The 18,561-nt window shown below is 43.2% G+C and overlaps 2 protein-coding genes across 3 annotated transcripts in view; both read left to right on the top strand.

The window, feature by feature from the left end:
* LOC115203006 (immunoglobulin superfamily DCC subclass member 4) overlaps window positions 1–7,363 on the top strand; it is a 75,922-nt gene extending 68,559 nt beyond the window's left edge. The window contains exons 15-21 of one of the 2 annotated variants that reach the window (XM_029767256.1): window positions 840–1,010; window positions 1,147–1,281; window positions 2,625–2,727; window positions 3,953–4,190; window positions 4,292–4,420; window positions 5,718–6,185; window positions 6,228–7,363. In XM_029767256.1, coding sequence (XP_029623116.1) covers window positions 840–1,010; window positions 1,147–1,281; window positions 2,625–2,727; window positions 3,953–4,190; window positions 4,292–4,420; window positions 5,718–6,185; window positions 6,228–6,572 — 1,589 coding nt within the window. In that variant the 3' untranslated portion in view covers window positions 6,573–7,363. Of the gene's footprint in view, window positions 1–839; window positions 1,011–1,146; window positions 1,282–2,624; window positions 2,728–3,952; window positions 4,191–4,291; window positions 4,421–5,717 lie in introns of both variants that reach the window. The other variant, XM_029767255.1, reaches the window with a different exon arrangement.
* Window positions 7,364–16,538: 9,175 nt separating this feature from the next.
* The window catches only part of LOC115203005 (immunoglobulin superfamily DCC subclass member 3), a 124,855-nt gene continuing 122,832 nt past the window's right edge, over window positions 16,539–18,561 (top strand). Inside the window, exon 1 of the mRNA XM_029767254.1 lies at window positions 16,539–16,903. Within this exon, the coding sequence (XP_029623114.1) occupies window positions 16,840–16,903 (64 nt within the window). The 5' untranslated portion in view covers window positions 16,539–16,839. The remainder of the gene's footprint in view (window positions 16,904–18,561) is intronic.

The raw sequence follows: 18,561 nt of genomic DNA, 5'->3' as shown, positions 1-18,561 counted from the left end.
TCGGACCAGTGGGGAGATTTTGACGGTCCACACAAGGAAAAATGCTCTTTTAGGCTTAGGGGTTGGGTTTAGGTTTAGGGTTACAATTAGGGTTAGAATTGGGGTTAGGAGTTAAGGTTAGGTTAGCTTTAGGGTTAGGGGTTTGGGGTTAGGGTTATGGTTAGGTAAAGGGTTAAGGCTAGTGTTAGATTTAGGTTTAGAGAAAATGAGATTTTGGATGGGAATCAATTATTTGGTCCCCACAAGGATAGCAATACAAAACTGTGTGTGTGAGACTAAGCAAGTGTGATTGAGGCAGGTTAACAGAGAAGGGATTAATCTTTAGCGGCGTAGGGAGATAATTGGCTGTAATTAAATGTCCAGTTTGAAGTGGCCCTTGTGTTGGCCAAGAGCTGTCTGGGACAGGGCCCGTCAATCAGTTCAGCCAAGTGGTGTCAGGGAGGGGCCAGGGACGAGTGCTGATCTAGGATCAAGTCCTCTCTGTCTTATTCATTACGATCTAAAAGGTCAAACTGATCCTAGATCAGCATTGAGACGCTTTGTGAATACTGGCCAGGAGGGGCCAGCCAGCAGGGGATTCATTACCAGGGCAACGAAGTAGGGGTCTTTGGTTTGACACAGCAGGGGTAGCTGCCTGCCGAACCCCATACTACCACCCTCTGTCACTTGAGTCCCAGTCCCTGCCCTCAGCCCCCACTTTGTGACCAGGTGGCAAGGGCACCTTGTCCCAGAGGGGTGTCACACCTGTCCCAGCCAGCCACCCAAAGCCTGTGTGGCCAGCCCGCTGTGGTGCTTTATTTCTGGGGTGTGATTACTGACTTCACCCCCTGTGTTCCCAGTACCCTCCACCCCCCCAGCGGAGCTGCAGCTCAGTGCCTTGGACTCCTCCTCTGTGTTGGTGAACTGGCGCCCACCTGTGGAGCCCAATGGCATCATCATCAGCTACAGGATCCTATACACCATCAACCTCAGCCAGCCTGAGCACCTGTGGAACAACCTCTCCCAAGATGGTGGGTGGCTGAAGCTGCGGCTGTAGCGAGGAACTGTGTGGGTTCTGTACGTGGATGCAAATGTGACTGTTAATGACTCACACACTTACCTCCCTCTACCTCTCCCTCTCTCTCTCTCTCCCTCCCTCCCTCTTAGGGACCATCATGAGTGCTGAAGTAACAGGGCTGTCTAGTGGGACACAATACTTCTTTAAGATGTGGGCGTCCACTGAGGTGGGAATGGGGCCTTACTCCCCAGTGAAGGATGTGCACACTCCTCCCAGGAAATATGGTGAGTGGGTCTACTCTCTACACATACTGTGGTGGTGTGTGTGTCATCACTTACATAAGTATTTCCTAACACACACACACACACACACACACACACACACACACACACACACACACACACACACACACACACACACACACAGAGTCCTTTAAAGTGGTTAATCCATCCCTGCCAGTGGGGGAGAGAAGCCTGCAGGCTGTGTCATATCTCTCCTCACTCTCTGGCCTTCTGAGGTGAATATTAAAGTGGTGACCTCAGCGGCCGCTGCACCCAGAGAGCTCTGTGAATCAACTTCACATCTGACTTTGAGAAGCAGAAGAGCTGTGGATGACACCTTGTCTATAACCACGGCCTGTGACAGAGCGGCTCATTCTAACCACGGTGAAGGGGCCTGTGACAGAGCGGCTCATTCTAACCACGGTGAAGGGGCCTGTGACAGAGCGGCTCATTCTAACCACGGTGAAGGGGCCTGTGACAGAGCGGCTCATTCTAACCACGGTGAAGGGGCCTGTGACAGAGCGGCTCATTCTAACCACGGGGAAGGGGCCTGTGACAGAGCGGCTCATTCTAACCACGGTGAAGGGGCCTGTGACAGAGCGGCTCATTCTAACCACTGTGAAGGGGCCTGGCAGGGGAAAAGAAAGAAGGATATGTGCACACTGTTGAATACTACTGCAGTTTCATTGGGCTTCTCAAGGAGACCTCCGTCAATCATTATCTATTTGTAGCCCAATTACACTTTGTCCAGCAGAGAATAATGAACACAACAGCTAAACTTGAGCATCTAGAAGCAAGCCAGGAGAGCTCCATTCAGAAGCCAAAGGTCACAACATTGGAGCTAGGGGAGTCCATCCTCCTCTGGTTGGCACAGGGCATTAGCTGAAACCACTGAGACGTAGAAAGGCAGACTAAGATGACCGAGTAGCAGGTTTATTCTGGTCCTGCGGAGTTGCCCCATATTCGACTCCATCAAATAGTCTTGCCAGTAGTAAATGCAATGTGATTGAGGGCGAGGTGGATGGTGGGCGGGCGAGAGCGGAGTGAGCACCATCTGTCCTCTCTCCACTCTGCTGCCAGATAGACAGCAATTGCCCAAGCTCAATTAATACCTCCCTCCCAGGAAGTGTGAATTGGTTCCTTCATGGCCCGCTGAAATTGATTGAGCGGTGGAATCCAGCTGTCATCATACTGCATATACAGTATATTATCATTCATCCTCCCACTTACCTTCTGTTCTCTAACTGCGTCCTGTGCTGACAGGTTCAGACACTCATCCAGTATCTTGTCTGTTTTCTCTCCCCGTTTCCTGCATGCCTTCCTGGGCTGTTCCCTGTTCTCTATAGAGCTGGACATCCATGCAGTGACAGGCATCATAGTTGGTGTGTGTCTGGGGCTGCTCAGCATGCTCCTTTGTATGTGTGTCAGCTTCCGCAACGGCAAGGCCAGGTAAGAAGAGGCCACTTGAAAGCAAATGACCGTCTATTTTAGTATGTCTACTTTAGTATGTACGTCTAGGATTTGAGGATCATTAAGCTTTCACTGGCATTGTAAGATTTAAGGGAAGGTGTGTGTGTGTGTGTGTGTGTGTGTGTGTGTGTGTGTGTGTGTGTGTGTGTGTGTGTGTGTGTGTGTGTGTGTGTGTGTGTGTGTGTGTGTGTGTGTGTGTGTGTGTGTGTGTGTGTGTGTGTGTGTGTGAAGCTGCAGCAGCAGAGAGACAGACAGGCAGATGTTGGGGAGTGTGTCCTGAAAGACAGAGCACCACAGATGGCTGCTGTTGGTCTATTATGAAGCTGTTGCGGTTAATGAGCAGGAAAGAATATGAAACAAAAGTCATGTTTCCCTGCATTGGGTTTGGCAGGGAGAGCAGTAAACTGATTCAAATAGAAGTGGAGGATTTGGAGATGTTTTATATAGCTACAGAATTAGGGTGACTTTTGTGTGAGACCCAGGGTGGGGGGGGGGGGGGGGGGTCCGTGTCTTCATGCTGCACATTTGACCTTTCAGATGTGAATAATTTTGAATAATTTTGCATTAATACGGAACAACTATTATTACTGTCTGTTTTGGTATTTAGCTCGTTTGAATTCCAGTGTGTACTATAGTGAACCCAGCTAGCCATCACAATTTGAGATGGAGTGACAATATGTTGTTCATCCTACTGTTAGAGTTGTAATGACTGTCTATGACAATGCATTCCTCATATTTGTTTTTAGAAGGATACTTTGGGATTTTGGCAATGAGGCCTTCCTTTATCTACTTCCCCAGGAGCAGATGAACTCATGGATACCATTTCCATGTCTCTTTGTCCAGTATGAAGGAAGTTAGAGGTCGTTTCGCGTTAGCGCAATGACTGGAAGTCTATGGTATCTGCTAGCATGTTAGTATATACCTATAGACTTCCAGGCATTGCACTAACGCTAGTTAGCATTGGCTTGTGAAACAACCTCCAACGTCCTTCATACTGGACGCAGAGACATACACATGTTATCCAGGAGTTCATCTGACTCTGGGGAAGTAGATTAATGGCTTCATTGGCAAAATCCAGAAGTTTTCTTATAAAAAACACAGTTGTTCATGATCATCCTTGTTTTTAATACTGTACTCTGAGGTTAAACCATGTGCAGTGACATAACTAATCCTTAACCCGTGTCCCTCTGTGCTGTGTAACCAGAGAGGTGTCTGGAGGGCTGGACTCCACTGCTCTGCCCCCACAGTACCATCATGGGGGTAGGTCTGTGCCCACCATGGTGCCAGAATGCAGTGATTGCCATGAGCTAGAGACCCTGATGCCCCTGGGCAGCCTGGACCATGACCATGACCGTGCCCAACCCCTCACAGAGCCCACTGAGGAGCACAGCCTCATGGGTAATGTAGGAGTAGGGGACGATGCCCTAGGAGCTGAGCTCAAGGTGAGTAGTCAGGACACTGGATACCACACTAGACACAAATATAGTACTTTTCAAGGTTACTTGTTGTGTCGTGTTTTTCTTCTGACCTTGTCATTCTCCAGGCTGCTTGGAATGGGTCAGTTAGTCGTAACTGGGCCAACCGGATCACCAAATACAGGGACACCATCACAGAGGACTCTCCAAATCTCAACAATGGAACTTTGGACATGACCAACACAGAGAATGGCAAGGTATGTGAGCAGAGTTTGTGTGTGTCAGTGCGCGTGCGTGCGTGTGTGTGTATGTACAAGAATAAGAGGTAGATGGGGTAGAAAGTGGTTTGTGTGCGAGCGTGGTTTGTGTGTGTGCGAGCGTGGTTTGTGTGCGGGCGTGGTTTGTGTGCGAGCGTGGTTTGTGTGTGTACGAGCGTGGTTTGTGTGCGAGCATGGTTTGTGTGTGTGCGAGCGTGGTTTGTGTGCGGGCGTGGTTTGTGTGCGAGCGTGGTTTGTGTGCGAGCGTGGTTTGTGTGCGAGCGTGGTTTGTGTGTGTGCGAGCGTGGTTTGTGTGCGGGCGTGGTTTGTGTGCGGGCGTGGTTTGTGTGCGAGCGTGGTTTGTGTGTGTGTGTGTGCGAGCGTGGTTTGTGTGTGTGTGTGTGCGAGTGTGGTGTGTGTGTGTGTGTGAGCGTGGTGTGTGTGTGTGTGTGTGCGAGCGTGTTGTGTGTGTGTGTGTGTGTGTGTGTGTGTGTGTGTGCGAGCGTGGTGTGTGTGCGTGTGCGAGCGTGGTGTGTGTGCGCGCGCGCGAGTGTGGTGTGTGTGCGCACGAGCGTGGTGTGTGTGTGTGTGCGCGCGAGCGTGGTGTGTGCGAACGAGAGTGTGCCCGAGTGTAGTGTGTGTGTGTGCGCGCGGGCGTGGCGTGTATGTGCGCGTGGGCGTGGTGTGTGTGTGTGTGTGTGTGTGTGTGTGTGTGTGCGAGCGTGCATGTAGAAGAGCAGTAAGAGATGGTGTAGAGGTAGAGTGGTTTGTGTGAGAGCTGAACAGGAAGTAATGAAACAGTGAACGAGATGTCAGGATGACGTATAGCTAATTAGAATGTGACACTGGCTGAAAGCTGAATGAGCCGCTTGATCATGCATCTGATAAATTAATTACTCTGCCACTGTTAAGGCACTCTCATACCCTTCAAAAGTGTAGGAGGGGAAAGCTATAATTAATCTATAATGAATCCCTCATTTATTTTGCAGTCACACCTCATACCACCACTGCTCTATTTTACTGGTGACATTTCAGTCGTATTCTCAGTGATTTAATTTAGAGAATGGTATGCAGTTCAGAAAGCTGGATAGCATAGCAAGAAATACTGACTGTGTTATAATTGTATTATGGCTGCCTTTCAGTTATGATTGACACCACTGGTGTAAGGTCATTTACAGCTGTATGTTAATACAGAACAACAGGATTACAAACTAGACAGGACTCCACTCTAACATGGGCTGACTGTATGAAATTAAATAATTCAATGTCTGCTAACTGTGTGTGGTGTGTGTTTCAGGGCAACCCTGAGGACCAACTGGACTCCTCCCTGTGCAGTTGTAACCAGGTGGAGGCAGAGGTCATAGTTCACTCTGAGCTGAACGACCTGGAGAAGGAGCAGCAGGAGGCGCAGAGTGACAGGGAAGAGGACTCTCAGGCCACCAGGGGGTCTTCACTGTCCGAGGCAGCTTACTCCTCAGTCAGACAGCCTGCCCAGGCCCTTTTACACCCAAAGGAGCCAGTCAGACAGCCTGCCCAGGCCCCTTTACACCCAAAGGAGCCAGTCAGACAGCCTGCCCAGGCCCCTTTACACCCAAATGGGACACAACATCCAGGGGAGCCAGTGAGACAGGCTGCCCAGGCACCACAACATCCAGGGGAGCCAGTCAGACAGGCTGCCCAGGCACCACAACGTCCAGGGGAGCCAGTCAGACAGGCTGCCCAGGCACCACAACGTCCAGGGGAGCCAGTCAGACAGGCTGCCCAGGCACCACAACGTCCAGGGGAGCCAGTCAGACAGGCTGCCCAGGCACCACAACGTCCATCACCAGGGGAGGAGTCCCTACAGACACAACCCCTGCCCAAGGTCCCATCCGGCCCTGTCCTGGAGCCAGTGTCCAATCACAATGGGCAGCCAGAGGGCATGGTTGGGGGCATGGTGGGCGTGGCAGCCCAGCTGACTGTAGATGTGGGGCGGCACCCGGAAACGGGGCTTTCCAACGGCTTCCACTCCACCAAGCCCCTGCGGCCAGGGCAGGAGACCCAGGGGAACGGAGACTCCAGACACTGCCCCCCTCCCCCGTCCCCCTCTCCTTTCGTCAGCGCCGGCCTTGTCCACTCTAACTCAGCAGCGCACAGCTACCTGTGCCCTTAGCAAGAGGAGAACCAAACCCCCACACCAAGAACAGCTGGACGTCTTTCTTTTTCTCATCATGAATCAAATGTTTTTTGTTTTTTTAAAGCACCTCAGTATCTGATTTTCTTCTTCCTGGCTCAGTTTTATAGGTACTTTGAATCCATTGTTTTATATGTGTATATATACAGTATATATTTTTTTGTGCTAGTATGTATGGGTATTCATTTTGTTGCATAGCAGCAGTATGTTAGTCTGGCCTTACTCTGTACTTTGCTACAGGCTCCTATTACAGACGTATGATGACGGAATCATAGTGTAGAAAGCAGGATATTCCTTTTCTCATAAGCCTTGACCTGTTGGACTCTTAGAATGAGCGTGGGCGTGTGGTACTTCAAGACCTACCTTTGGTCAGCTGATGATGGTGGAGAGGCTCTTGATTCAGCACCATGGATGAAGATAGAGCAGAACCGGGACCATGTGGCCCTTTCACTCTCTCTCTGGCTCCTTTCAAATGACTGAGCTGTTCCTATTGGCTGTTCCACTGTATGGATGCTGCCTGCCCCAGCACCAGGAAAGAAGCCTTATATTTAGACATTGAGAGTGCAGACCTCCTGTCTCTCTCTCTCTCTCTCTCTCTCTCTCTCTCTCTCCAACCTCCTGCTGTCTCAGGATCCACACACACATTCCCTGAATGGAGCTTGGGGGTCTCAGGTGCCTAATATTTTAGGAGCATTTTTAACCTCTGTATATTTATATAGATGATTATATTCAATAAAAATAGGACAAATATATTGAAAAAGGAAAATAAATGTGGCAATTGAAGAAAATTTGAAGGAACCGCATACAGTACATGTTGTTGATATAGGTTGCATTATTTTAGGGGGAGGACTAGATGAGACGTGTAGGTGTATGACAAAATAACACATCTTATAGCAGCGGTCTCCTGGTTTTGCTCCCAGTCAACAGCACTACCTCATTTCTTTACAGGATGGTTTGTTGGTGATTTTAATAGTGTCATGCAGATAGGTGCATCTTTTAGAAAATGTTTTTTAACTGTTTAATTCATAGCCTTCAATACTTTCAGGAATAACTTCCTGTCCCCTTCTTTCTGTATACATCGATTTGTATTACCTACAGGAAATGACACGTATGGTACATAACGATCTGTCTCAGATCTCTGTTTATTGCCCTTTTCCCCTTTATCAGTTGTTCCATTAGATCTGGGTTTCCAACTGTCATCACCCCCCTCAATCTACTTTGGACCGGAAAAGAAAAACATTTTTAATTGACCAATTACCGCAGGTCACTTTTCACCTTAGGTAAATAATGCAGCAGTTTAGTTACCAGGCCTAATATATGGTAGCTTGTTACTAGACATACTACAGATGAACAAGGCTCCGTCAGCAGGCCTCACCCTTTGTGATGCCATCTCACTCATCCTTTCTCAGCTGTGTCTGAGCTCCTCCCTCTGCAGGTGAGAGGGGGATGGAAATATCATAGAGAAATAGACCTAGACACCACTTCTATTTTCAGCCATATTTCCAGTCTTTCTTTGTACTTTTGACTCTCGCCAGCCTGAGGTCTTTCACAAGACCACATGTAAAGTCTTTACACCTTTTGAACTTTTTTCAAATTTTTGTTGCGTTACAAAGTGGAATTAAAATGGATTTAATTGACATTTTTATATACTCTGTAATTTTTAAAGTCGAAGAAAAATGCTATATTTTTTAAAGATTGATGAAAAATAGAACACTTTAATATAACTTGATTAGGTAAGTATTCACCCTACTGAGTCAATACATGTTAGAATCCATTTTGGCAGTGATTACCACTGTGAGTCTTCTTGGGTAAGTCTCATAAGAGCTTTGCACATCTGGATTGCACAATATTTTCCCATTATTCTTTTCAAAATTCTTCAAGCTTTGTCAAGGGGTTGGGGATAATGGCTAGACAGCAATTTTCAAGTCTTGCCCAAAACATTCACGCAGATTTAAGTCAAAACTGTAACTTGGTTCTCAGGAACATTCACTGTCTTCTTGGTAAGCAACTCCAGTGTAGATTTAGCTTTGTGTTATAGGTTATTGTCCTGCTGAAAGGTGAATTCCTATCCAGGTGTCTGGTGTAAAGCAGAGTGAAGCAGGGTTTCCCCTAAGATTTTTCCAGTGCTTATCTCTGTCTGTTTTCTTTTCATCCTGAAAACTCCCCAGTCTTTGCCGATGTCAAGCATACTCATACCATGATGCAGCCACCACCATGCTGGAAAATAAGAAGGCAGTAACTCAGTGATGTGTTGGATTTGCCCCAAACATAATGCTTTGCATTTAGGCCTAAAGGTGTATTCATTTGCTGTGTTTTTTTGCAATATTACTTTAGTGCCTTGTTGCATACATATGCATGTTTTGGAATATTTGTAATCTGTATATTTGTATTCTCTTTTAACTCTGTCATTTAGGTCATTATTGTCGAGTCACTACAATCTTGTTGATCTATCCTCTATTTTCTCCCATTACAGCCATTGAACTCTGTAACTGTTTTAAAATCACCAATGGCCTCATGGTGACATCCCTAAGCAGTTTCCTTCCTGTCCTGCAGCTCAGTTCAGAAGGACGACTGCATCTTTGATGTCTCTGGGTGATTTAATACACCATCCACAGCATAATTATTGTCCATGCTTAAAGATATATTCAATGTCGGATGTGTTGTGGTTACCCATCTAACAATCACTGCCCTTCTTTATGAGGCTTTCCAAAAGTATACCTGGTCTTGTAGTTGAATCTGTGCTTGAAATTCAATACTTGACTGAGGGACCTTACAGTTGTTGTATGTATGGTGGACAGAGGAAGGGTTAGTCATTCAAAAATCAGTTCAACCGCTATTATTTCACACAGAGTCCATGTAACTTATGTGATTTGTTAAGCCAAATGTTACTTCTGAACTACTTTAGGCTTGCCTAAACAAAGAGGTGAATACTTGTGCAAGAACTATATTTCAGTTAAGTTTTATTAATTTGTAAACATGTGTAGAATTTTCTTTAAACTTTCACATTATGGAGTATTTTGTGTAGATCAATGACAAAAATATACAATTAAATCTACTTCAATCCCACTTTGTAACACAACAAAATGTGAAGAAAAAAAAGTTCAAGGCGGTATAGACTTTACATTGGCACTGTAAGTAATCCTTACAAACACAGATCCTCTATTTTGTATTACCCTCATGTTTTCATTTCTTCCTTTATAGCATTTTTAAACAAGCGTCTTTATTATTTTATTTAGCATAATGCATGCTTACATTTCTTATACTTACCTTTGTGTACCCTAACAAAATATTTATTCAAAATAGTCTCTCCACACAAGGACAAGAATATCTCGTCATACTTTGTGTGGGGCTTTTTGTCTAAATTAGAGTATGCCTATATCAAAGACTATACAGGTATAATGAGCCTGTTGTAAACGTGGCCCAAGACATTGAGTCTTATGGTCTGTCAGATGAATGAGGACTCAGCTAGTCCAGATAGGTGCTAGAACTCAGAGGCATATAGAAGAGTCTCATAACTAAAGCATTCCAGTTTTATACTTTGAACAGACCTCACTCAGGAACAGGCATGCTCAAACTTTATCTAAGCAAAATAATGTCAATTTTGTGTTGTCATCTTACAACCCATACGTTCCTAGTCTCGTACGCTACATGCTCCTGTTCTGGCTTTTTTTTCTCAATACAACTCCTTCTGCTCTAATAGATCAGCACTTTGTTCCTCTGCAGCATGATCATCAGGAAAACTTTCTCAGTCCATCTATAATCTATACAATTAGTCCAGTCATTGTGGATACAAAACTCCTTTTAGAAATGGATCGTTGTGCTCTGATTAACTCATCCAGGTTTATTTAGTCAGTTAGATTTTAATGAAAGGTGTCCACTCAATACATTATTATTTAATAGGACCGTATACAGTATAACTACCAATATCTATTTTAGACTGAGTGAGCTGTGAGAAGGTGACTGTTTACAGTTCATTTGAATCTCACAGGCGTACAGTATGTATTGTATCTTTGCAACATTACAGAAGGTGTTACATGTTCTCTACTCACATGTCTACTGAAGCGTCTGTTTTTAACATACACATCTTGTAGTGTCAATCTCAGCTCTGTTTCAAACGCTTACTCAAGGGGCACCTATTGCAGCGACTTTGTGTGGTCTGTTGAAAACAGAGCCAACGTTGAAGACCTAAAACCGCCTCCAGCGTAAAGAATGTGTTTTCTCACTGAAGAGGTTCAGTTAGTTATTTTTACTATTTCCTTCTAACCACATATCTTACAGTACATAGTGTTCCTTACTGTAAGCATCTTTGCCCAGAGTAAGCCGATATGATGCTCAATGTAGTAATATCTTGCTCTAATCTGATCAAATATGCACATTAGTTCAATAACGGGATCCTCTCTTTTTGTATAGAGCTTTTATCACAAGAATACCTCATTTTGTTGGTTACTTGTTAATTTAATGAAGATCATTATGAATAATGGAAATTATGTTTATAAGAATCCTTTTGAGGGAGCCAAGCTGGCAGAAGATGACGTAATACTGCTTGTCTTATCTCAGCTGGAAATATCACTTGTTGCAGTGGATTTATTTTCGACTCTAAGCATAAACCCTTGAGTGGTGAGTGGATGCAGGTGCAGGGTGGGTGGGGGGGGGTGAAGAGAGGCAGGGAGGTAAGGGGAGGAGGGTGAAGGCAAGTAGGGGTGAAATTAGGGAAAGTAGTACAGGGAAACCCCTGTGATATCAGTGCCAAGAAGAGTGGAGTTGTGGAGCGGTGATTGATTGTTGAAGAGGAATGTCTACCTGCAGGTCTTACCTCTCAGTGCAGACATTTCTGTAGGATACTGGTCTTTACTGTTCTCTACTCAGGATACCGTGTCTTTGCATAAAACTGTAGAGGACTTGCCAGCATGTACAGTATACCCGAATCTGAAGCATGTCATTAGTTGTCAAACAAAACCTCACCACTTGTAATCCTGAAAAACACGAAACAAACGCTGATACACAGATTCGGATAGAGGTTTCTGCTAAATGGCATATATTATTTAGCTTTTAGTTTTGTAAAAGAAAAAATGAATCAATGTATTCTGGCTCTGTGTCCTCTGGTGCTTTGTGGTGAGCTACCTTGTCCAGTGATGTCACATTTGTGCATTCTTCTACTTCTTAACCAGCTGAACTGTGCTTTATCCAGAATGTCCAATCATAGAGACCTTAGTCTTGTGCCACCACCCGAATTCTGATGTCTTTTTTTACAGTACATTATTTTCATTGTGTCGTACGTATGCAACCTCTTTCACTTCAAACTCACTCGCGATATCAACTCTTGTTGTTGGAGCACTTCTTGTGAATTAGCACTTCTATTATCTTCATATGTGTATGTGTGCAGTGTGTTGAAAAAGCGTCTGCATTGTGAAAGTAGGAATAACATGTTGGCGGTGGTATCGCTGCGTGAGAGAGGCGGGTGAGGGTGTCTGAGTGAGTCGGTGCTACGTTACGTACGTCCGGGCAGTGCTCTGATGCTCTTCTCTCCCTCTTACACAGTGTGTCGTCACAGCCATCCTCGCTGATTAACACACCTGTCCACTGCTGAACACCAGTCCATCAATATACATGGCCCCTTCCCTGTTGGCATCAGCTTTGCACAGTAATATGTCTTCCCCTTTTTATGCATTCCAGCATTGTTTTTTTGTAAGTCTTATGGAAGTTGGGGCCATGGCAACTTCAGACAGTCAGTGTCAAAAATGTCAAGAAGTGCAATTTAACTTGGTCTTTAAAAAATTGGAGGATGTTTGGAGCCAAGGTTGACTCAAGTGTTAGCGATAAATCCCTGATGAAACCTTTCGTTTAGGAGATGGCTGTAACATATACTCTGAGTGTACAAAACATTAGGATCACCTTCCTAATATTGAATTGCACCCCTTTCGGCTGGATGTCCTTTGGCTGGTGGACCATTCTTGATACACACAGGAAACTGTTGAGCGTGGAAAAACCCAGCAGCATTGCAGTTTTTGACACACTCAAACCGGTGCACCTCACACCTACTACCATAGCCCTTTCAAAGGCACTTAAGTCTTTTTTGTCTTGCCCATTCACCCTCTGAATGGCACACATACACAATCCATGTCTCAATTGTCTCAAGGCTTAAAATTAATTATTTAACCTGTCTCCTCCCCTTCAGCAACACTGATTGAAGTGGATTTAACAAGTGACATCAATAAGGGATCATAGCTTTCACCTGGATTCACCTGGTCAGTCTATGTCATGGAAAGACCAGGTGTTCCTTATGTTTTGTATACTCAGTGTACATATGGCTGGCCAAAGTTGTGGACATGGATGAGAAGAAATCTTTTTTTTTTTTTTGAAGTTTATCCACACTGTGTTACCATCAGTGAACTTGTCAAACTCACAGCAACTCAAGATGTCTGAGCAAACTACTGTTGTGTAAATAAAGCATCTTAATAAAGAGATGAGGATAACTGAGCACAGATTTGTCTGACTGTTTGTAACCCTTCTTTGACCACCTGATAATAATCTTTAGTCTTGATGTTTCACTAATATTACAGTCACCCATGAACAACCATGCATGGATACTTATGGACATGGAGAGCAGTGCCTTGACTGTTCTTGGTTCTCTGTTCTCTGTATAACCGGTGTCAGTGCCCAGCTTGCGCATGAGATCAGGTGTGGCGCGGCCAATACACCTGAACACACTTAACAAGATGGAGGATAGAGAGAGTTTTGTTGACGTGAGAACGGAATGTATACGTCTTTAAAAAAAACATTAAGAAACTTTCAACTTCACTGTTTTCTTTTGGTTTTTATGGAAAGTTTTCTCAATGTTCTGAGAGCATGACTTTAAATAGAGCCATGAGGAAACCTGCAGAAAACTTTGTACTAAAATTCCCACAGAAGAACGTTGTTTCTTAAGGTTCTCTGAACATTCTGAGAACATTACTTTAAATAGAACCATGAGGACACCTGTAGGAAATGTTATGTTGATGTGCTGAAATTCCCTATTTGAGAACATTCACAATGTCAAACCAGTTGGAAAACGTTCATAGAACATCATCAAACATGAAATGCAACCACGTTTGAACTTTTAGGGAAACGTTCTGTTAAAGTAATGAAATACCAAGAAAATAACTTTTTTGTCAAGTTCCTCAAATGTGCTGAGAATGTTCCAAAACCAATCAACTGTCCTGCACCTTTCACAAAATGTTCTGGGAAGGTTGTATGCAAAACAACCATAGGACAACCAAGCTCTCACCACGTTCTAAGAAACATATGTTTCTCAGAACGTTAAGGAGTGCATGTTTCCTTTGAAATGGGGTCTGTTTGAAGAGACTAAATTGAACCGCTATGTATGAGTTTAAAAAAACATGGCATGCTAGTTCCATCCTGGTGGTGCAGTGGATTAATTCCATGGATAAAAAACAGAAGATCATGGGTTAGAATCTCACTGATGCTGTGCCACAATAAAGAAGACATGTGTTTGCATGATTAATGCCTAAACAAATTCATTTCCATGTGTCCTTTCCGTGCTTGGGGTTGAAAACAGTTAACCTAAGCTAGTAGTGATATTAAAAGTCTTATTGAAACAGGAAGTTATTCATAAACCTCCAAATAACCTTAAAATGCCCTTCAAAATATTCACATTTAGAGAACGTTCTCAGAACATTATTTAATTACCTTCAAATAACCTTTAATTTATGTTCTCAGAACATGTGGTTTTACTGGTCAGGAAACGTATGGCTGCATTCCCAGAACCAATGGGAAACCAAAAATGAACATTCCCACAACTCTCAATTCGTTACACCTAGGTGGAACACAGGCCATACACTAAAATAGCTGAGACATTATGCACACACTGTAATTATATATCAATTAAAGAATAAAAAGTAGCCCAACTTATCATCTTTGAAGCACCTACTAGGAGGTATGTGTGGTTTTGTGATTACAATAGTTCACATTGGAGAAAAACAGAGGCTTTATCTTTGAACATTTGTCACGTGTATCCTCTCCTCCAGATGACAGTCAGTTAGTGTTGCAGACTTACAGCAGGTGTATTACTTGGTTCCATTAGGCTACCTTAAGCTGAGGCACCAGGCGCTAGAACAAGACAGGAGGGATAATAAGATGTAAATTAGAACCTCCAAGATTGCAATCACACCATAAGAGGTGGGCCTATTAAGAAAATCAAACCTGTCCATTACTAAGGATAACTAATGACAATTTAGTTTGCATAGTAGGATTGCCTTATGCATAGTGACATAATGGAGTAGAATAACAACTTTGGTAGGCCTACATAAAAGCCTTTTGTTGTGTTTTGGGTATATGGAGATACAATATTATCATGAAATTAATGAAAGTGGACAGAGCTAACCTAAAGCGTAAACAGTCCATGAATATGCAGATTTATATTTTTAATGCCAAATTGTGATTGAGCCTTCCTGGACCATAGGCTAGGCCTACCGTATGCTATAAAGGTGTTCATGCAATATAGCAGTACACCACAGTTACTTTACAAGCTACTTTACCTATAGGCATATAATCTAGGCCTACTTGCAACATATTCTGAAATGTCACCTTCTAAGATTGCCTACAATTACAGTAATTGTAGTCTGGATATCAGTATTTTTAGCTAACGTTCCACTCCTGTCATTTGCCAAAGAGACTGGCCTTTCGGGAAACTCATCGTTCAATATGCAGCCAGATTTACGGCGCAGTTGCTGATTGGTAGTTTGAAACATAGAGATCCTATTCAATTCTTCTAATTCTTAATTATATAGTTGGAAACAACATTGATATATTCCATGACAACGTTATGGAACATGGGGTGCGCGCAAACTTGGCGCAATATAGAATTTGAAGAACAACAACAAACAATGTGTGGAGGCAGTGTTAATGCAAGATCATGTTGTTTTAAATTGCCAAGGGGGGCCTCAGTAGTGAGAAAGAAGTAACGATATATGGAAAAATATTAGCCTACAAGATTTATTCGAGCTACAGCACGTTTGCTTCAGTTGCATCCCGTTAATGAGAGGAAAGAAACACAACTCGCCAGTCTTCATACCTCGCACATGCAGATCATCATGACTTCCTTACATTTTTACAATTTTGTTATGCTCATTTTAGTTACCTATTATTTGTCCCTCTCTTAAAGAAACTTTCTGAATGGATTTAGAATTAGCCAACATACACACACTGTACTTTGGCAAATGACAGGAGTAGCAAGGAGGGGAATATGTAGCCTATAATAGCTGAACAGACGCGGCAACCACGCTATAACAGCGCTTCTATTGGGGAATTCCACGTCATGATGCTGTGCTAATAAATTGCAACACTGTTCCTCACCGTTAGATGTCCCTCCTCTCCTCTTGGTCGACCGTGCAACTTCGTTTTTTCCCCCAATGTTGTACAAAAGTGGTCCACAATAATTGATGCACAATAAATCACTGGAAATGTCGAGCAGCATAAGCGGTGATTTGTGAGCGCACTTTGACATTGTTGTTTTCATTTCACATTTTAACACCTTTTATATTTCAGTTATTTGTCCTTCCTAACATGATGTATTATTATATTTCATAATACTAGTAATACAACTCAACAGATAACAGCATTGTTCGAATATTATTCATTACATTAAGTATTATTATTTATATTATAGTAGTATAATTTGCCCAAACAACACATCATAAAACATGAAATTAATGTTAGGCTACAACTCGCAAACGTTTATACATTTGGCTTAGCCTATGACGATGGGAATCAATTGCTTGGATACAGTAGTGAGTACTGAGTAATTTTTAATGGTAAAAATTATGGCATCTTTTTTTTCAATATAAATCCACTTGCAAACTGAACATAGCTTAATAGTGGCTTTACTATATGCCTTGTGAGTGCAGCGGTCTGGTCTCTTTTGTTCCCAGAGTAGAGACTCCTAAAAAATGATTTAGCGAATGCAGTAGAGGGAGGAGGGGAGACAGATGGAAGAGAGGTGTAGTTCGTGGTAAAAGCTACAACGTGGATATGAGTGTGAGGCAGCGGCTCTGGGATACAGAGGAATAGAGGAGAGAGCACGAGATGCTGACAGATTCCTGATAGATGTGCAAAATGGCGCAAGCAAGGTCTACCCCCGCGAGCCACCAATTGTTGTAGTTCATGAACATGAAGAGCTAGCTCTACGTCTGTTTTCTTTAGGATCGCCTCACGTTGTTTTTAGTATCGTAATATATTTCAAAGTGATTAAATGGCTACCAGAAGGCTCTGCCTTGTTCCATGCATTTTTGGATTACTCCTCAACGCTTTAGTCGGTAAGTGTTTATTGATATCCTTTCTAGGCTACTACTACCTCTGCAGGATAACACCTTTTTGGAACGGAACCGCCTTTCCCCCCCCTATCAGAAGCTGGTGCTGCAGACCAAAGATAGTGCATAATATCTAGCCCTATATTTCTATACCGTCTCCGCTGCAGACATGGTTGAACGAAACTATAGGAGCATCTCGGCTGGTCGTGAACTTGACCATATTCTTCTCTTGCGTTTATTCCTTGAACGTTCATCTTCATTTGGGGAATTCAGTTCCATGCAGCATGTGTATTATATTAGTGTGTTTGTGAATGTGTGCCAATGGAATTTAGAAACCGATATTTCTGTATCAATGATCTCACACTTGAGTAGGTGGTGATGTGTAGCTGGCACGAACTTGTTTGACACTCTTTGAAAATATTCTCATAGTTGCCTATATAACAACATGGTTGTTGCTTAAAAAAATGAACCTTGAATCCATGCGCCCTATGGTTTTATTGTACTGTAGCCACGTGCAGCAGCCTACGTCCTAGAAAACACATAGGTTAACCCACATAGGGTCTGTTGCATAATTGTATAATAACCTCACACCCGGAAAATGATATAGGCAGATTAAGATAATGATGATAGGCTCTTACCATTGTAGTCTACGACTTGAACCAAGAAAAAGTGGTAGGCTAATTATTATCATAATTATGATGATGTTGATAATAATAATAGCCTAATAATAGACCTAACAATGATAATAATAATAATAACAACAATAGGTTATTATATGATTGGGATTGTATGATGTTTAAGTAGGCTATCCTATTAATTGAATGTGTTAAAAATAAGAAGGATAATTGTTTATACTCATTATGGTCCATGTGGTTCTTAGGTGTGTGTGTGTGTGCGTGTGTGTCCTGTTGTGTTGGTTTGTGCCAAATACACTCTCTGTGCCAAAGAGTGCTTGAAAAACTAGTATCTCCTTCCATTCTTTCTTGGCTGTGGTCACTATGAATCCTTACCATTGATACACACAAACCAGCCTTTTATGCATTGATGGAATGTTATAACTTTTTTAATTCCATTTTATTGCCATTCCCAATATGTTCTGCCATCCCTCTGCCGCCCTTTCCCCGCCGCTTATGAAAAGTACATTTAAATATTGTGTAGGTAGGTATTTGTGTTATTCATCTAAAATGTAATTAATCTAAAACCAAATATGAAACATCTGACATAATAACAGTGATGTTTGGACAGTTCATATTGCATAGAGCATATTAGCCTTTTTTTTATCAGAGCACTGAACACTGCTGCGCTTATCATCTGTCATAGGGGGAGATAATTGAGTGAGTCTTTGTGTAGTCAATTTATTGCTGTGAGAATGAATAAAAAAGACAGCAGTTATTGCCAGCTGAGGAGAATATTTGTACAGATGAACTTCTTTTTAAAATGTTCTTGGCTCCTTTGTTCAGTATGATTGACAGTTTTTAGTCCCTCAATGCGAGGCCCCATTTCCCAGCATGTAACCCGGAAAGAGGGATGCTTTTATGATGAGCATCATGCCATAGACACCCACAGGAGCACACCACCCATGTAATCACATTTCCAGTAAAGACTGGAGCAGTAGCATGGAGGAGGAGGAGTGAAGGAGTAAGGAAGGAAGAGAGAAGGAGTAA

The sequence above is a fragment of the Salmo trutta genome, chromosome 12 (assembly GCF_901001165.1).
Source record: "Salmo trutta chromosome 12, fSalTru1.1, whole genome shotgun sequence".
NCBI lineage: Eukaryota > Metazoa > Chordata > Actinopteri > Salmoniformes > Salmonidae > Salmo > Salmo trutta.
The sequence above is the reverse complement of the archived record's forward strand: the minus strand, read 5'-3'. Positions and strand labels throughout refer to the sequence as shown.